We start from the raw sequence: 20,025 nt of genomic DNA, 5'->3' as shown, positions 1-20,025 counted from the left end.
GGCGGAGGCAGGAGACTCGCTTGAGCCCAGGAGTTGGAGGTTGCTGTGAGCTGTAATGCCACGGCACTCTACCCAGGGGACAGCTTGAGGCTCTGTCAAAAAAAAAAACAAACTCTTGGGCTTTAGTGATTCTCTTGCCTCAGCCTCCCTAGTAGCTGGGACTACAGGTGCCCACCACAATGCCTGGCTATTTTTCTGTTGTAGTTGTCCTCATAGCATCATGTTTAGCAGGCCCAGGCCATGTTCAAACTCACCAGCCCTGATATATATATGTGTGTGTGTGTGTGTGTGTGTGTGTGTGTGTGTGTGTGTGTGTGTATATATATGTCCAGCACCCTAACCACTGAGCTATGGCACCGAGCTGGGGACAGTGTTTCGAACTGACATCCAAAACTGTATATAGAAATTGGTAGAAATTAGGCATTCAGAGTGGGTTGATTCATAAATAAATTTTAGGGAAGATCTCCCTGATTTAAAGTGAAATACCTGTTTTACATCCCTATCTTCTACTTACCATAGAAAAGAATTATCGATTATATATGAATCATTATGAGTTCATAATAATTATCAACTACACATGAATTACTATGAATTATTTCCTACATGGCTTTATTCCAGTTATATTCTGACATACATGTATGGTTTTACTCTAGAAATCATATTTTACTCTATAGTTTAAAACTTTGCCTGCCAATCCTTATTCAGAAGAAACTACTTACAGAACCAAAATTGATCTGATGCAACATCACGGGAAGAGTAGTACTTTTGTCTTCTCTTATTATTTTGAGAGAAAGGAAAGAAAAGGAAGAAAATTGGAAGAAAATTGCTTGAAATCCATTCAAATAGACATCATTTTCTCAGGTTTTTTATCCCCTTCAGGCTTTTACTGATTGCTCTTTCTTGGGGCCCAGCACTCCGTACACATGGAATGAAACAGCTGGACTAGTAACTGTTTTTTTTCTTTTCTCTCTCATTGTCTGAAAATATAGGCCAAAGATGTAGGGGGTCAGGGGAGGCGGAAAGCTCTTTGGGGGAAAAAGTGCCACACATAATAGAATAACAGGGTCATTAACCAGTTACCCTTGAAACTATTTCTCAATCTGTGTTCAGAATTGCCAAGAGTTACCAGACATCTCCTGATCTGCGGTTGACCTGGCTCCAGAATATGGCAGAGAAACACACCAAGAAGAAGTGCTACACGGAGGCCGCCATGTGCCTGGTGCACGCAGCAGCACTGGTGGCCGAGTACCTGAGCATGCTGGAGGACCACAGCTACCTGCCCGTGGGCAGCGTCAGCTTCCAGGTGGGGGCCGGCTCAGCTCTTCCAGAGACATGTTTGGTTATCATAATGGGGGTGGGGCGGTGGGAGAAGGCAGGGTGCTGCTAAACATTCCACAGTGCATGGGAATTGTACATTCCACAAAGAATTTTCTGACCCCAAATGTCAGTAGTGCCAAGGTCAAAAAACCCTGCAAGACCCTGTCGTAATGTATTACATTTGCCTCTTCTAATTGTTTTCCCATCTTGCATTTTTTTTAATTATCGTTTACCATAATGGCACCTAGAGTGAACAGGCACTTGGGGAGACGTTCTCAGACATGTTCACGTGTGTGATCACATTTGAACCTGCCCATAACCCTGTGACCGGGTATGCAGGGAAGGTGTTACTACTCCACTTCACTGATGAAGGGACTGAGACAGTTCAGTATTCCTGAATGTTAGAGAAATTATTTCCCTCATGACTCATTTCTTTGATTCTACTTACCAACTTTGTAGAGGCCCATTCTCTAATCCAAAATCGAGAATCAAATTGACCGGGGAAAGGCTGAATGAGTACTTTCTGAGGATAAGTGAAAAATCATCCATAGTTGGCAAAGGGAAATTGTCTGCCAGACCTAAAAGCTGGCTCAGGCGGGGATGCTCAGTGCTCACTTGCACCTCCCTAACTGAGTCCTTAGCACAGTCTTTAGAGAGGAAAAAGAAGTGGTGAGTACTTTTTTAAAAGGAGTCATAATCTGTAGAGATGACTCGGATCCCTGAAACCGTGAGCAATATAGCTACAGTAGTCGAGCACCTTTCAAACCAGACTGACACAGTCATTTACAAGTGTTTGTATTATTCTTGTTTGAATTTACATGATTGATTTTATGAAAGACTGTTCTCATTGTTCTTCAACACAACCCTGTGATGCTGTGTGAACCAGAAAGAAAAAACAATTCAAAGTAGCTTTCTCAGGCTTAGAGGATAAGTCATGGAAACTGCAGCTAGTGGAGCCAGGAGTACCTGGCTTCCCAGAATGCTGTTCATCTGATTTGGCGCCTGTGGCTCAAGTGGCTAAGGCGCCAGCCACATACACCTAAGGTGGTGGGTTCAAATCCAGCCCAGGCCCACCAAACAACAATCATGGCTGCAACCAAAAAAATGGCCAGGCGCTGTGGTGGGCACCTGTGGTCCCAGCTACTTGGGAGGCAGAGGCAGGAGAATCGCTTGAGCCCAGGAGTTGGAGGTTGCTGTGAGCTGTGATGTCACGGCACTCTACCCAGGGGGACAGCTTGAGGCTCTGTCTCAAAAAAAAAAAAAGAATGTTGTTCATCTGCCATGCTGGACTTCACCTCACATTATTAACTCCTCCTCACTTATGGTCCTCAGTGACAAAAATATTTATTCTGTGATTTCATTCTTGGCAAATGAATTTTATTCTCATTTTCAGAAATGCTTGTTATAAAATCCAGTAGTGAAATTTTTATCCAAAAGCATAAAAATATTATATCTGATTTTGAATCACATATAAGTGAACAAAAAAGTTAAATATATATATATATTTTAGATATATCTGCTTCTTTCATCAAATTTATGTTGGCCATTTGATATTATCAAGGGTAAATATTATAGAACTCCTCTTTTAATTCCCAGGAAATCTATAGGTATGTCACTTTATGTTGAACTGCATCCTCCCCTTCCCTCGTTTCATTTACTAAACTATTTCTTGCAATTCTTTTATGCCCTTTTCCCGGTTACTATATTTTATTTAATATTTATCACTTAAGTAATAAATTACATTTCATTGAGTTTTATGTTCAGTAGCCTTACTGTTCTAATTTTACCTAGAACTCAGTTGATTTGCTTATAATGAGACATGCCAAGGTGATTTAGAATAGTTATTACGGAACCAAGAGAAAAGCTCCATATTAACCCTACATGGAGGCTCACAGCTCTGTCTTTCAATATATCTTAATCCATTCATTCTTTCCTTTAGAAAATATTTATTGAGGCTCAGTGCCTATAGCTCAGTAACTAGGGTGCCAGCCACACATACCAGGGCTGGAGGGTTCAAACCCAGCCTGGGCCTGCCAAACAATTATAACAACAGCAACAAAAAATAGCCAGGTGTTGTGGCAGGCACCTGTAGTCCCAGCTACTTGGGAAGCTGAGGCAAGAGAATCACTTAAACCCAAGAGTTTGAGGTTGCTGTGAGTTGTGATGCCACAGCACTCTACCCAGGGCGACATAGTGAGACTCTGTCTCAAAAAAAAACCAACAAAGTATTTATTGAGCACCTACTCTATCCGTATGAACTTGACATTCTAGCCAGAGAGACACCATATAACTAACCATTCCATTCTCTATTCAATAACAACTATGAGAAATACTGTTAGAAAGATAGAGAAGATGTGAGCACCTATAATGTGGCCCAGCCTGGATGTCAGGGAAGGGGGACGAAGGGCAAAAGGAAGGCTGAAGAAACTGAAATGTGAAACCTTCACAATGTCCAGAACATGATGAGTTAGGTGTTCTCAGTTACCAAAGAGAAGCCAATGCTTTGGGGGATGCTTATGAGCGAATTCTTATTTCTCTCAAATGAGATCTACTAGATCAGTTTAGCAATGTGTGCTGGCAAGTGACAGAACACCCAACGCAGACTGAAGTAAGGTAAAAATGGAATTGCTCAGCCCTCGTGAGAGAGGTGAGCCTGGAGGAGCCCCGCCAAACTGGACCTGGAGCCCAAACAATGTCGTTAGACCTCAGAGTCATCACCACTTCCTGTCGCTGCCTTCTGTTGTGTCAGCTTCAATCTTCACAGGCTTCTCACACTGATTAAAGTTTAAGTTTGCATCTCCAGGTTTAAGTCCAGGAGAAAAGAGAGAGATCTGATTTCTAGCAGTTGCAGAAAAAGTCTCAGTGCACCTTACAGATCCTGATTGAGTTATATGCTCATCCCTGAAGCAATGATAATGGCCAGAGAAATGGAATGGCTGGCTGGCTGAGCTGGAGTCATAGGACCACACCTGGAGCTCTGAGTGACACCCTTCTCCGCAAAGTCAGGTTGCTCCACTTCATAGAAGAGGGCAGCATTAACAACACATACTCAGTGCTGATTTCTTAAGTGCTCTGTGTTTTGGTTTTAGACTGTGTTCTGCCCTAATAAAAGTTAAGTCTTTGGAAAAGTCTTAAACTGGAGATAAAAAAATCTGTGCATGGAAAAAAGCTTTGAGGTCACTGAATTCCTAGGAACTGAGATCGTTGAAATTCTACGTCCCAGAGTGCAATATTTATTTCACAAATGTAAACATGGACACAATCGTGGATATTGCTATTACCTTCCTAATTCTAAAGCTAGGAGAGTCTTTTTCTTTTTTCTTTTTTGAGACAGAGCCTCAAGCTGTTGCCCTGTGGTAGAGTGCCATGGCATCACAGCTCACACCAACCTCCAACTCCTGGGCTTAAGTGATTCTCCTGCCTCCGCCTCCCAAGTAGCTGGGACTACAGGCACCTGCCACAACACCTGGCTATTTTTTGGTTTCAGCTGTCATTGTTGTTTGGTGGGCTCGGGCTGGATTCGAACCCACTGGTTCAGGTGTACGTGGCTGGTGCCTTAGCCACTTGAGCCATAGGCACCAAGCTAGGAGAGTCTTTTTCCAGAATCTTTATCCTCTGACTAAAGCTAATGAGGCTACATAGCATCAGGTATTTTCCTGTAATGTGGAAAATTGCAGTGGGTACAGTGTTATGTACCTGTAAAGCCCAGCTGAGGCAGGAGAATCACTTGAGCTCAGGGGTTCAAGTCCAACCTGGGCAATATAGTGATACCCCTATCTCTAAAAAAGGAGAAGAAAATTATATACAATTCTAATTATATTAGTTTCTTCAGTTATTAGAGTCTTTCAACTGAATCTCTTGGACCTTCTGTTATCTCCAATTCAGAACCATTATAATAGGCCAAATTTAGAAGAATGACTGGCCACAAAAGACTTTGAAAACCTCCTCCTATATTCGTAATATTACATGGTAATATTGCACGTGATAGGGCTATAAACAATAGTCTTCTCATTGTTTGCTAAGGGTGATTCACTTGATTAGGCTACCCAGACCAGAAGGTAGGCCACTTTTGGTTCACACGTTAATTCTGATCAATTGGTAGTGGCTGGAGAACTATACTGAGGTGAATTTTGAGACTATATCCAAGCTCCAGGTGAAAGAGTGCTGTAATTGATTAGTTATGCCTGCCATGAGTGCAGCAATAGGAAGGGGTGCCATATGTGCTACCTGTTTGCAGTCCTCAAGCTAGATAGGTTTCCAATTTCTTCTACATTCTATCTGCATTTCTTTTATAGCTGTGAGCCAAGAAAAAAATGAGTGTTGACCTGTCAAGAATCCGAGAATCACTTGCCAGGGCCAGTACTAGGGTGAGGCAAGCAAAGTAGACAAAGTACAAAATGTGAGGAGGCACTCACTGTCAGGGTCAGACAGTATAGGATCAGCACTTCCATGACCCTGAGAGTGAGCACCTCTCTCAATTTTGTGCCCTGGATTTCTCATTCGTTTCACCCTAACCCTAGTCATTGTACTGTGTGCTAGATGCTCTACTCTATCATTTATATAGAGGGAAACACATAGAAACAAAATGTTCGGGGGGGAACAGTACCTACTGCATTGTTGTAAAAAATTCCATAAAGAAGACATTCTCACTTGCTGTTGTCATACATGATAGTTACTTATCAAAGTCAAGCCAGGAGTGGCAGTGCAGTTCAGAAAAACACCCCCAAAAGTCAGAGGTTCACTGGCTGGTGAAACAGTGAGCCTAGGTAACTATTAATTGGCCTTTGCCTTTTAAAAACTGAGACCCCAGCTGTACGTTCCTTAGGGTTATTCCACTAAAGTAACTCAACTGTTGTTACATTGGGTTTAATGCCCTTTATGTAATGCCTCCAAATGGTTAAAAAGAAAAGAAAATTGTAAGATTTGAAGATCAGTTGCTCAGGGTGTCCTTTCCAAATGAATGGCAGTCAGAACCTCTCCTGGGAGAAATCGCAGCCTTGGTAAGGACCTGGAGACTGGCTTCTTCATTCCCACATTATGGATTCTTGTGGTCTAAGTCTGGTCCCCCTGTTCTCTGGACTTATGCTGTGATCTCTTTCAGAATATTTCTTCCAACGTGCTGGAGGAGTCTGCAGTCTCCGACGACACCCTGTCGCCTGACGAGGACGGGGTGTGCTCCGGCCGGTACTTCACCGAGAGTGGCCTGGTGGGCCTCCTGGAGCAGGCTGCAGAGCTCTTCAGCACGGTCAGTGCCAGCAGGCATCCCAGGGCCTGGCCACACATGCCCCGGCTGGACTCAGGGTGCTGTGAATGCCCTAACTTAACAGCCCAGGCAGCTCTACCTCCCCAGGACACATGCCAGGGTGTGCAGGGCAGGGGAGGAGCCTGGGGAAGACTTTGATGTATGCAAATTGCATCAGCTCCCCGAGGGAGGTGAGAGTGCCTTTCATCACGGTCATATTCTGGTTTTCACTACATGCCCATTGGCTGGGCTGCAATTTCACAGTATTATTTCCACTTAACAGGGGTAGAAAAGAAGCCACAGAGAGGTGAAATGGCTTGCCCAGTGTTACACAATAAACGATGAGGCATATCCTCCCCCTCCCTTTTCCCTTTAATAGAGAAAAAAGTGGGTGGAACCACTTGGAGGAGAAGGAAGGAATACACAGACCACTTTCCCTCCTGACAAATGAGTAACCCCAGATCTTTACAGACCAGGACCAGCTTAGGGAAGAGTGGAAACAGAAATCACTAAGACTTTCCTCATTAAATTAATCTGGGTCTAAACATTCCTAATATGAGAAACAATACATAGATTAAGTCACTGAGATTCAGGGCAAGAGGGAAAGTCGCTTGTTGGTTTTCTTTTTTAATAACACCCCTCCTCCTTTAATTTTTAAGCCAAGTAAATAGTATTTCACTGTATTTAGCTGATACAAGTATGTTTTCTTTTTTCTTACTTTCCTTTTCAGAATTCAGAAAATGGCTAATATACTCCTCTTTTTCCTCAAATTCAAGAAAATTAGTTGGTTAGCATCTTAACTAACTCCTGTGAGGCATACATTTAGCATCTGTCTGAAGGACCTTGGATGAAATTTAAATACACCAAAGCTGCCTCCCTGAATTACGCTTAGCCTCTGCTGCCAAACTCCTGTCTCCTCCTCCGCCCCCAAATGCTTCTCCCTACTTAACATCTGCATACAGAACCACTTAGTGATGGGTCTAGTTGCGCTTGAATGCTAACACCTGTCCCATAGATGCTCAGCCATCCCTCCCTGCTGTGTAAAATCCTGTGTTGCAACACTAAATCCATCCTCCAGTGCATTGTCTGGACCATGAACTCCTGTTGCTCTCTTGAGTTTCCGGTGGATTAAATTCTCTCTATTCTCCTCTCCTCTTTCCAAGGGAGGCTTATATGAAACAGTTAACGAGGTCTACAAGCTGGTAATCCCCATCCTGGAAGCACATCGAGACTTCCGAAAGCTGACCTCCACTCACAACAAGCTGCAGAAGACTTTTGACAACATCATTAGCAAGGTAGCTGGGGACCCTGGTAGCAGGTCCTGTTACCTGGTGGCAGGTGACCCTGTCCTAGAGATGCTTATCCCTCCCTCCCCTCTGGGGAGGGATTTACCTTGAACACTTTATTTTTTAAATTAATTTATGTATTTGTTTAGAGACAGAATCTCACTATGTTGCCCTGGGTAGAGTGCTGTGTGTCAAGCTCACAGCAACCTCAAACTCTTGGGCTTAAGCGATTCTCTTGACTCACCCTCCAAAGTAGCTGGGACTACAGGCACCCGCCATAACACCCGGCTATTTTTTTGTTGCAGTTGTCATTGTTGTTTAGCAGGCCCAGGCCAGTTTCGAACCTCCTGCCTCCGTGTATGTGGCTGGCGCCCGAGTGCTTCATTATTCTAGTTCCCACCTATCAGAAAAGGGCTGGTAATGGATGACCAGAATCCCAAGTGTAAAAGAAGGTAGTTTGAATGATAAGCAGTCTCCAGATTACAATCAAGATAGGTTCTGTGAGTTTGTTCTCAAGTTTAATTTGTATCTAAGTTGGAACAGGTGCATTAACCTATTACTGGAAATAGCCTCTGTTCAAAAGTGCAAGTTTTATGCAAGTTGGATGTTTGTAACTCAGGAACTGCCTGTACTTTGTAATCAGGACATGTGAGGATCTTTTAAATTAGCTTAAAAGAAGGCCCTTAAATCTTTCATGTTGTTTTTTGTTATTATTTGCAAAGTTTCTTCCATAAAAATTACATCTTTCTTTTTTTTTCTTTTTGTTTTGAAACAAAGTCTCAAGTTGTCACCCTGGGTAGAGTGCCAAAGGGTCACAGCTCACAGCAACCTCAAACTCTTGGGCTTAAGCAATTCTCTTGCCTCAGCCTCCCAAGTAGCTAGGACTACAAACGCCCACTACAACACCCAGCTATTTTTTTATTGTAGTTGTCATTGTTGTTTGGCAGGCCTGAGCTGGAATCGAACCCACCAGCTCCAGTGCATGTGTAACCCAAAATGACATCTTCCTTAAAGGAATGATTTCTGTTTACATCAACCATAGGAATAAAATGCTTTGTAACCCAGTAGAAGACTCCTGCATTTGCAGCCCCGTGGATCCTCAGGAATTATATAACTAAAGAGAGATTTTCATATTTCGTTCACCAGGATCATAAGAGAATGTTTGGAACCTACTTCCGAGTTGGTTTCTATGGATCCAAATTTGGGGATTTAGATGAGCAGGAATTTGTTTACAAAGAGCCTGCAATTACCAAGCTTCCTGAGATCTCCCATAGACTAGAGGTAAGAAAAATGATTCTGTGGCTTGACATTGTATACTTGACCAAAACAAGTTAGGCTGGGTCAATACCCAAAATAAGTAAATAAATAATAAATCATGGATTCACCATCGATCTCTGCATACATTTTTCCACTTTGCATTTATAATATAATCATAAGGTAAAGGAAGATTTGGCTAGTTTTCCCCTAAGATCCTGGGTATGCTTTTCAAAGTTCATGAATTATATGGAAAATATTTATTTTCAAATCTATGCAAAATTTACTCAATGTCATGTCCTTTCCTATCACCCTCTCCCAACGTAACTAATATATACGAACAGGTGGCAAATTCAGTTTTTCGGTTATCCTCTTCACTTTAAAGTAATCTGGCTGCATTACTGAATCACCCCTAGAAAATGTGGTGGCCATCCTTTTGGTGTCACTGGACAACATCTTCCATTCTGATACAGAGCTACTTGACCAGCCCCAACTCCAACTTGCTGTTGACATTTGGTCCACAAAGTAACAGAAAAGAGTAGCAGGTTCTTTGGAAGAAAGGCTAAAAGGATGGAGCAAAGATTAACACCCTAGAGAAACATTAGGAAAAAGAAAACAGATGGTGTAAGGGCCAAAGACTAAACTCAGGAAGAAAGTCACAGGGTGACTTCCACAGCAAAACCCTCTCGGGCAGAGGGACTAGGGTCTGCGGACCTCTGACAGTTAACCAAAGATTCGTTCCTATGCTTTCTTGCTATTGTTTTCAATGTATGCCCTCTTATTAAAACTGTAAGACTTAAAACCCTTGTGTTTCCTAATTACTCCTTGCTCTACCCCACCATGCCGAGCAAGACAAGAGACTTTTATCTTTACTTGACTCAAAGAAACCATCACCCAGAGCAGCTGAGTGAGTTGCCCAAAGTGACTCAGCATGTGAGAAAGAGAACTAGCAACAGGTTCCCCAGACTGCTTGGTTTTCTAAACGTGGTCCCTCCTTAGAGTTAGAGGTATGTATTTTTGTCTTCTCGTGCACTGTAATTTGCCACAGCATAGGAAGCCTGGGGACCTCCAAGTTCCCTGGGTACAAAAAGTGAGAAGTAAAGAGCCTGATACCCCAGGAGATGCCTCAGGAAATATGATGATGATGGTTGAATTTGAAACAAGCACATATATTTTAGGGAAGCGTGTATCAGTTGACAGTGCTGAACTTCCTTATATTTTTATTGTTCCTTCCTTATATTTTTATTGTTCCTTCCTTCCTTATATTGTTTCAGGAAATGCTGAACTTTGCTCATTAGCTCAGAGGGACTCTCACTAATCAACGAGCAGATTCTACCTTGCACTTGTTCCAAACTTTGTCACTTCTGAGAAGACAAAGAGTTGCATGATGTGAAACTAACCTTTACAAACTGTTGCTTCTTCTTACCTAGGGATTTTATGGTCAGTGTTTTGGCGCGGAATTTGTGGAAGTGATAAAAGACTCCACTCCTGTGGACAAAAGCAAGTTGGATCCAAACAAGGTATTTAAAAAATGCAGAAATTAATCATCAGGCTCTAAATCCCTTTTTCCTATCCTGAGAGCACAAAATGACCTCTTCCATCTGGATTTCCAAGTCATTTAAATGCAGCCAAACATTTTTGTCTAGGGTTTAGCTACAAAAAGTGGTCAAATCTTAAAGAAAAACATACTCAAACACCAGAATCATAATAGGAGCTACTGTTTATTAAGCACCAACTTTGTGTCTGGAACCGAATTGGGCCCTTTACATATGTCATTTCATTTCATCCTCCATCAGTCCTTCCAAGTAGGTTTTGTTGTTCCCATTTTACAGATGATAAAACTGAGGCCTGGAAAGGGCCAGCATCTTTCCAAGATCATGCAAGTGGAAGAGCCAGTACTCAAACTGTTGTCCCTGAACCCATACTGCTAATCACTGCTCTTTACTGCCTTTCTATAAAACCTTTGAAGTCTCCATTTAAAACACATTTAAAAGTTGCAGACTCTCCGAAAGCATCTTGTGGCACTCTTCTTTAGGCTGCAAGCACTCCTCTTAGAAGCCAAGCGTAGGATCCCTGTGCTGTCGAGGGAATGGTACAAAAGGCTTGGGCTTCTGTTTCCTCGATTTCTCACAGGCACATGGTCCATTTTGCCCCAAAGTGGGTGTACTGAAGTAGCTTCTAATGCTAACACCGTGGTTAGCGCCAACCCACAAGTTAGAGGCCCAGTCTTCCTCAAGGTTGCCCTTACTTCAAACATCAGGCTCAAGGGGAGCTCCTGGGCCAACCACACTTCTGACCAGCCAGCTACAAGTTCGGGGGTTTCTACAGCACCTTCAAATTAGATAATTCAGTGAAATGATTCATCTAAGTACTATACTTCTGGTTACAGTTTTATATAAAGGTACACAGAGGATAAGGTCTGGGAAGGGACACATAGTTTCTGTGCCTTCTCCCCTGAAATCCAGGCACATCAATGTGTTCACCAACCAGGAAGTGCCTCCGAGTCGTAGTGTCCAGAGTTCTTGTTGGGTTTTCCATTACACAGGCATGATTCCAGCCCCTCTCCTCTCTGTGGAGGTGAGGCTAGCCCAAAGTTCCAAGCTTCTAATGCATGAGTGGTCTTTTTCTTTTTTTTTTTTTTTTTTTTTTTTTTTTTTTGAGACAGAGCCTCAAGCTGTCCCCCTGGGCAGAGTGCTGTGGCATTACAGCTCACAGCAACCTCCAACTCCTGGGCTCAAGCGAGTCTCCTGCCTCTGCCTCCCAAGTAGCTGGGACCACAGGCGCCCGCCACAACACCCGGCTATTTTTTGGTTGCAGCCGTCATTGTTGTTTGGCGGGTCCGGGCTGGGGATTCGAACCCGCCACCTTAGGTGTACGTGGCTGGCGCCTTAGCCGGTTGAGCTATAGGCGCCAAGCCATGAGTGGTCTTTTTGATGACCTGAAGCTGACTAGGGGCCTGCCAGGAGTCCCCTCATTAGCATAACAAAGGTACACCTATCACTCAGGAAATTCCCAGGTTTTGAAGCTCTGTGCCAGGACACAGGAACAAGAACCAGACATATTCTTTATTCCCCAGGGCGATACCTGCCTGCCCAGCCATGCCACACACAGCTATGTTCATGAATAAGCTTTCTCTGCTGGATATAATGCAAGTACAAGATATTATTAAGGGCCCAGGGAACGGAGGGCGAACTGCCATCTGGAAAACCTATAAAACGAAAGACCCAAATGCTTCTTCAGTTCTGTCTTCCAGGGTATTGTGAGAATGATGCAATCGGGGAAGAAATTGCCAAATTTAAGAGTTTATTTTTTTCTACATCTTTCAGAACACTTCCTTGCTAAAGATACCTTTCATAGCCTAGGTTTGAAAGCAATGTCTGTGGTAAGAGTTGAACGAAGCTTCAGACAAAATGTTTGGGGTCCTTAGAAGATAGGATTGTCTGTGTGCCCGCAGTGATCTGTGCCCAGCACGGCTATATAAAATCGCCAGTGACCTCCCTGACACGGAGTGTTCTTTTCCCCTCCTTTAACATTCCCAAAGTAGGTGTAAGAGCTTGGAATGAGAGTCTAATCCAAAATCACAACCAGATTTCATTATGCTAAATAGCGATTTACAGTCTGAGGTCAGTGGCCCCACCCACCCCTTCCGTGAGTGGGTGTCCTACTGTCTGTGCTCACTGTCACCCTGTTTTTTAAAGAGGCCTTCTTCCTTAATAAGTACCCTCTTTATTCTGCATGTGTATGTGGAAGCCGGGGTAGGGGAGTTTAAATGAGGTAAGTGGGTCACTACAAAAATTTTGAAACAGACCGTTATAGTCCATTATTTCACTTAGAAACACTGTTGACAGGTTCCTTTCTGATTCACCCCGAAAGTTTCAGCTTGCCAGGCTAATCAGTGTTGCTGGGAGGGCTTCGTTTGTTTCTATCTTCTATCATTTCTTTTTTTTTTGGAGACAGAGCCTCAAGCTGTCCCCCTGGGTAGAGTGCCGTGGCATTACCGCTCACAGCAACCTCCAACTCCTGGGCTCAAGCGAGTCTCCTGCCCCAGCCTCCCAAGTAGCTGGGACCACAGGTGCCCACCACAACGCCCGGCTATTTTTTGGTTGCAGCCGTCATTGTTATTTGGCGGGTCCAGGCTGGATTCGAACCCGCCACCTTAGGTGTATGTGGCTGGCGCCTTAGCCGCTTGAGCCACAGGCGCCGAGCCTGGAGTCATTCTCTACTTTCAGCCCCTGGCAGTCACTGGTCTGCCTTCCCTCTCTGTAGGTTTGCCTTTTCCAAATCTTATCACACAGCAAATAAGTGGAATCCTACAGCATTTGGAGTCTGGCTTTTTTCACTTGGCATGATCCATCTGAGACTCACCCCTGTTGGAACGGTTTGTTCCTTTGTGTAGCTGGGTAGTTCTGTTGTGTGGACGTGCCACCATTTGTTTATCAGAGGACATTTGGGTTCTTTCTAGTTTATTCTGTTATGAATAATGTTGCCCTAGACATTTGCATGCAGGTTTTTGTATGGACACATGTTTTCTTGAGGACACTGTAGGAGTCGGATTGCTGGGTTGTTGGTCAGTGCAATTGAACTGTGTAAGAAACTGCCGGCGGTGTTTTGTAAAGTAGCCTTACATTTTGCCTTCCTACTGTTCATGTACGAAAGTCCCAGCTGTTCTCTGTCCTTGCCAATACTTGCTATCGTTAGGTTTTTCTAGTTTGGCTTCATAAGCATGCAGTGGTCATAGTCACCCTGAAAAGGAAAGCTTTTGCCTCGCAAATAGCAGTTTGCAAACTCTCATACCAAGGCTTCTGTTGGATCAGTTTGCTCTGCTAGAAAGGGGGCAGTCAGTGCACCTGCCTCTCCCACAGGCAGGTTGTCCTCTCCCACTCAGAGTCCTTTGGCTCCCTGGGCTTGTGGAGAAGGACTGGCAGCCCGCTGAATTCTCGCCGCTGCTCTCGGTGTCTGCAGCTTTTCTGAGCTGGGAGGGGCGGTGCCCTGCACTGTGTTCCAGCATGCCCCTCCAGGGCCTTGCAGAATGGCTCATCTCCTTCCCTCCCCCTTTCTGCCGCAGGCCTACATACAGATCACTTTTGTGGAGCCCTACTTCGATGAGTATGAGATGAAAGACCGGGTCACCTACTTTGAGAAGAATTTCAATCTGAGAAGGTTCATGTACACCACCCCCTTCACCCTGGAGGGACGGCCTCGGGGAGAGCTGCACGAGCAGTACAGAAGGAACACGGTCCTGACCACCATGCACGCCTTCCCCTACATCAAGACCAGGATCAGTGTGATCCAGAAGGAGGAGGTAATGGCTCCCACAAGGGAACAGCCACCACTGGACGGGTGACCTGGGTGACCTCCCAGGAGGACACAGAAACCTGCACTCTCCTTCATGGCAGGCTAAGAGTGAAAACAAAGAGGGACAGACTTGAAATAGGACAATGTCATTATCCTTTCACTCTCATGGTACCAGGAATCCCATGTAGGCAGCTACGTATTTTGTAGCACTAGTTTATATTAAATATATAATATTTTAAAGTTATTCCTTTAGTATAACGTTGACATATTTCATTATAATGTTTAATATATTTATATTCTAATTATGAACAGGTACATATTTATATTTTATATATTTTATATAAATTTTTTATATGTTTAAAAGCCCATGGGTGATTCAGATATACCTATGTTGTTAATTATTAGGGAAAGGATCCACAAATGTGCAGCCCCGGCTTGGCGCCTGTGGCTCAAGTTGCCCAAGGCGCCAGCCACATACACCTAAGGTGATGGGTTCAAATCCAGCCTGTGCCCACCAAAACAACAATGACACCTGCAACCAAAAAAATAGCCAGGCATTGTGGCAGGCGCCTGCGATCCCAGCTACTTGGGAGGTTGAGGCAGGAGACTCGCTTGAGCCCAGGAGTTGGAGGTTGCTGTGAGCTGTGAAGCTACAGCACTCTACCCAGGGGGACAGCTTGAGGCTCTGTCTCAAAAAATAAATAAATAAATAAAACAAATGTACAGCCCCAGTGAGTTGGTGGTAAGCTGCAGGAAGGGCTCCATGCCCAGTAGACGAGTTGACCAACTGGCTTCTAGTGCCTACTTCCTCCACAAGCAAATTACAGTTAGTTTCTTCATTTATGCATTGGCAGGAAAGACTTCTATGTTCAATAGAAGACCATACTCATTTTATTTTTTCTTTTAAGTCACTATCTCTTGCTTTCAAGACCATACTCATTTTAATAGGACTGGTCAAAAAAGTCTCTAGCCATAGAATCATTCAGGATTATACATGCCATAAATTTTTTTCTTTTTGCAGTTTTTGGCCAGGCTGGGTTTGAACCGGCCACCTCCAGTATATAGGGCCGGCGCCCTCCTCCTTTGAGCCACAGGCTCCGCTTCAAATATTTCATTTTTCTTTAAAACACATACATGTAGGAGTGGAGCCTGTGGTTCAGTGGGTAGGGTGCCAGCCCCATATACCAAGGGTGGCGGGTTCGAACCCAGCCCCAGCCAAAATGCAACAAAAGCCAGTCATTGTGGCCGACACCTATAGTCCTAGCTACTTGAGAGGCTGAGGCAAGAGAATTGCCTAAGCCCAAGAGTTGGAGGTTGCTTTGAGCTGTGACGCACTAAAGTAAGACTCTTAAAAAAAAAAATACATGTACATTTATTTGGCATTTTTTCATAAAGGGCCACAAACTTCTCTGTGATGATGGATTGGCTGATCACAATCCAGCATTTTGTTTGTTTGTTTTCTATAAAGCAGAATAAGGGCTTAAAGGTCCTTATTAAGCAACAGGAGAGCAAAAGGCTTTTGGATTTTTATAATTTTTCCCCTAGCCTTTTGCAGTTGGCTTGTACACACCTAATATGACAGGAATTTTTATAGCAACTCACTTTCATAATGCTCAAGCATTCCGTTTGGTTTTGGTAGAAACAACTTTTTCTTTCTACACCTATGGGTTATCAGTTTATACATGATTTAATTAGATTAGGTCATTAAAATAACAAGCATAACAGGCATAATCGAGGCGGTGAACAAACACAGGTGAATTATGGAGAATCTACACCTCATCAGCAAAGCAGAAGTGGCTGAGCTAACTGGAGAGCTGCCTACCAGCTAGTGTTTAGCAAAGTCACTGCATCAGAGTGTGGGTCTCCCAGAGGGTGGAGGAAGCTTGCCCTAGGGACCCAGTCAAGAGGAGGTAGGTTTAGAAGATACCTCCTGTACTTATTATTTAGACTTTTGAAAATGGAAACATGTTGATCATAGCACAAAAATAAACTCATGGTAGCTTGGCGCTATAGCTCAGCAGCTAGGGTGCCAGCCACATGCACCAGGGCTGGTGGACTCGAAACCAGCCCAGGCCTGCCAAACAACAATGGCAACTACAAAAAAAAAAAAAAAAAAAAATAGCCGGGTGTAGTGGCAGGTGCCTGTAGTCCCAGCTACTTGGAAAGCTGAGACAAGAGAATCACTGAAGCCCATGAGTTTGAGGTTGCTGTGAGCTACAATGCCATAGTACTCTACAGAGGACAACATAGAGAGACTCTGTCTCAAGAAAAAAAAAAATAAACTCATGGCACCAAAGAGCATTCTTAAAACTTTTGGCCATCTGTAGTTCCCTAAAAACTTCAGTGTATTTATTTGCTAGGGCTGCATAACCAAATATTACAGATGGAATGGCTTCAACAGTAGAAATGTATTGTCTTACGATCTAGAGGCTAGAAGTCTGAAATCAAGATGTTGGCAGGGTTGGTTTCTTCTGAGGCCTATGAGGGTCTGTTCCAGGCTTCTCTCCTTGGCTGTGGATGGCCATCTTCTCCCTATGTCTGTTCATATCATTTTCCCTCTATGCCCACTTGTGTCCAAATTTCCTCTTCTTATGAGGACACCACTCATATTGGATTAAGGTTTACCCTAATAACTAATTTTAACTTGATTATCTCTGTCAAGCCCCTATCCCAAATAAAGTCACGCTATAAGGTATTAGAGGTTAGGACTTCTCTTTTTTTTTTTTTTTTGGAGACGGAGCCTCAAGCTATCCCCCTGGGTAGAGTGCCATGGCATCATGCTCACAGCAACCTCCAACTCCTGGGCTCAAGCGACTCTCCTGCCTCAGCCTCCCAAGTAGCTGGGACTACAGGTGCCCGCCACAACACCTGGTCATTTTTTTTTTGGTTGCAGCCATCATTGTTGTTTGGTGGGCCCGGGCTAGGGATTCGAACCCGCCATCTTAGGTGTATGTGGCTGGCGCCTTAGCCACTTGAGCCACAGGCGCCGAGCCTGGAGGGTAGGACTTCAACATATGAATTTGGGGGGGATAAAACTCCACACATAACATTCAGAAAGGACCCTCCCCCAAAACCAGCATTACCTTTTTTTTTTTCTTTGAGACAGAGTCTTACTCTGTCACCTTGGGTAGAGTGCCATGGCATCATCATATCTCACAGCAACCTCAAACATCTGGCTCAAGAGATCCTCTTGCCTCAGCCTCCCAAGTAGCTAGGATTACAGGCAACTGCCATAACACTGAGCTAGGTACTCTATTTTTAGTAGCAATGAAGTCTCACTCTTGCTCAGGCTGGTCTCAAACTCCTGAGCTCAAGCAACCCACCCACCTCGGCCTCCCAGAGTGCTAGGATTACAGGTATGAGTGACTGGGCCCAGCCCTAAACCAGCATAACTCAGCATAAAATTAACAATTACATTGACCTTTAAGAGAATTCTATTTACTAGGAATTAACCTTAGGGGTAGTTGGAGAAGGCATAAGTGATGTCAAAATTTGTGGTATGGCCAGGCATGGTGGCTCATGCTTGTAACCCTAGCACTCCGGGAGGCCGAGAGTGCTAGGAGGCAGGTGGATTGCTTGCTCAAGACAATCCTGAGCAAGAATTAGACCCCATGTCTATTAAAACTAGAAAAACTAGCCAAGTGTTGTGACGGGAGCCTATAGTCCCTGCTACTCTGGAGGCTGAGGCAAGAGGATTGCTCAAGCCCAAGAGTTTGAGGTTGCTGTGAGCTATGACACCAGGGCACTTTACCCAGGGCAACAGAATGAGACTCTGTCTCAAAACCAAACCAAAACAAAACAAACAAAAACCTTATGTTATAATGGAGATGGGAAAGAGAATCTTCAGTGCTGTGCTTCTAATGGCTTTCCCAATAGTAAGTCAAGTAACTTGTTCAACAATAAGAAAGGAAATATGACAATGTAGAAAAAAACGTAGTTTGAATAGACACATAACTGCAATCGAATCCTGACCTGCACACTTACTACCTGTGTCAAGTTAGTGCAGCTCACTTTACCTTACACATCTCCCTTTGACTATAAAACACAGAGAAGGAGGTTGTTGAAATGAATAAGTGACAAATGTATGTAAAGTTCCTGGAACATAGTAAGTACTCAAGAAATGTTAAGCCCTTTCTTCTTAACCTATTAAGATTGTTTTAAATTGGCTTGGCACCCGTAGCACAGAGGTTATGGCGTCAGCCACATACACTGAGGCTGGTGGGTTCAAACCCAGCGTGGACCAGCTAAGCAACAATGACAACTGCAACAGAAAAATAGCCTGGTGTTGTGGCAGATGCCTGTAGTCCCAGCTACGTGGGGGGGCTGAGGCAAGAGAATCGCTTAAGCCCAAGAGTTTGAAGTTGCTGTGAGCTGTGATGCCATGGCACTCTACCCAGGGCGACATAGTGAGACTCTGTCTCAAAAAAAAAAAAGATTATTTTAAATTACTCTGCAAGTCTTTCCTTAGCTGCTTCTTCAAATCCAGGCAGGTGCCCTCTCTGTCACAGCTCCAGGTTCATCTATGGCATATGAGACCAGACAGTGACTTGTCTACATTTATGTCTTATGTTCAGTTTGTGCTGACACCGATTGAAGTTGCCATTGAAGATATGAAGAAGAAGACCCTGCAGTTAGCAGTTGCCATTAACCAGGAGCCCCCTGATGCAAAGATGCTTCAAATGGTGCTGCAAGGCTCTGTGGGAGCTACTGTCAATCAGGTGAGCAAGGCCAGCTGGTGGCAGCTGCTCTGGTTATCATAAGGCTGTACTCTCCTTCCTTGGGGTTGAGGAGGACTCTGAGCGAGGTTTAGAGGCTTTTGCCTCTTCTCTTTCAGGTAACAATGCAAGGTAGAAAAGAAATCCTAGAGATGGATAGAACAGGAGTACCATTCTCTCAAGAAGTTTCCATTTGGGGACTAGACCTAGCAGTATGATCCAGATCTGGGGGCCTATTAAAGAGTGCCTAGTCAGACCCAATTTAGGCAAAGTTATTTCAAGGCTTGAGACTAACCTATGAATACCTGTAGGAGAGAGATGAAAGAAATATCCGATTCTTGGGTCAGTCACTGATAAACCCAGCATGCCAAGGACCTTGCCAACCAGGAGTAACCTGGGACCAGGTTTCTTAGGCCACCAATACCCTAACTCCCAAGGTCAGCATGCTCCTGAACCATTCTTAGTTGGAGGAAGGTACTAGCCTTAAGGCTGTGTGACCTACTTAATTTCAATTCTAGATCTGTCCTTGTCTATACTCAGATATTCAGTGAGCATCCTGAGTCATTTCCCACTCAGCACAACTGGATTACCTGCAAAAATTCTGTCTACTTAACCTCAACATAGCAGCAATAGCAAAAAGGAGAAATACCTATTGTATTTCTAACATCAGAAAAAATTAGTATATGGCATACCTCTTGAGTGCAGGACACAACTAGAGGAGGGATCTACCTAATGAAAACAAACACAGTAACCTAGTTACTTATACCCTCACATTAATCAGAAATTTTTTTTAAAAATTAGGATATCTGGGCTCGGCGCCTATAGCTCAACCGGCTAAGGCGTCAGCCACGTACACCTAAGGTGGCGGGTTCGAATCCCCAGCCCGGACCCGCCAAACAACAATGACGGCTGCAAC

General features: G+C 44.0%; 1 protein-coding gene across 1 annotated transcript in view; it reads left to right on the top strand.

Moving 5' to 3' along the window:
• The window catches only part of DOCK8 (dedicator of cytokinesis 8), a 217,001-nt gene that overhangs the window by 183,867 nt on the left and 13,109 nt on the right, over positions 1-20,025 (top strand). Inside the window, exons 38-44 of the mRNA XM_012814018.2 lie at positions 1,077-1,303; positions 6,419-6,562; positions 7,723-7,854; positions 8,992-9,126; positions 10,530-10,619; positions 14,165-14,401; positions 18,969-19,112. Coding sequence (XP_012669472.2) covers positions 1,077-1,303; positions 6,419-6,562; positions 7,723-7,854; positions 8,992-9,126; positions 10,530-10,619; positions 14,165-14,401; positions 18,969-19,112 — 1,109 coding nt within the window. The remainder of the gene's footprint in view (positions 1-1,076; positions 1,304-6,418; positions 6,563-7,722; positions 7,855-8,991; positions 9,127-10,529; positions 10,620-14,164; positions 14,402-18,968; positions 19,113-20,025) is intronic.

The sequence above is a fragment of the Otolemur garnettii genome, unplaced genomic scaffold (assembly GCF_000181295.1).
Source record: "Otolemur garnettii isolate 467f Iridium unplaced genomic scaffold, OtoGar3 scaffold00006, whole genome shotgun sequence".
NCBI lineage: Eukaryota > Metazoa > Chordata > Mammalia > Primates > Galagidae > Otolemur > Otolemur garnettii.
This window is presented reverse-complemented; position numbering and strand designations above follow the sequence as displayed.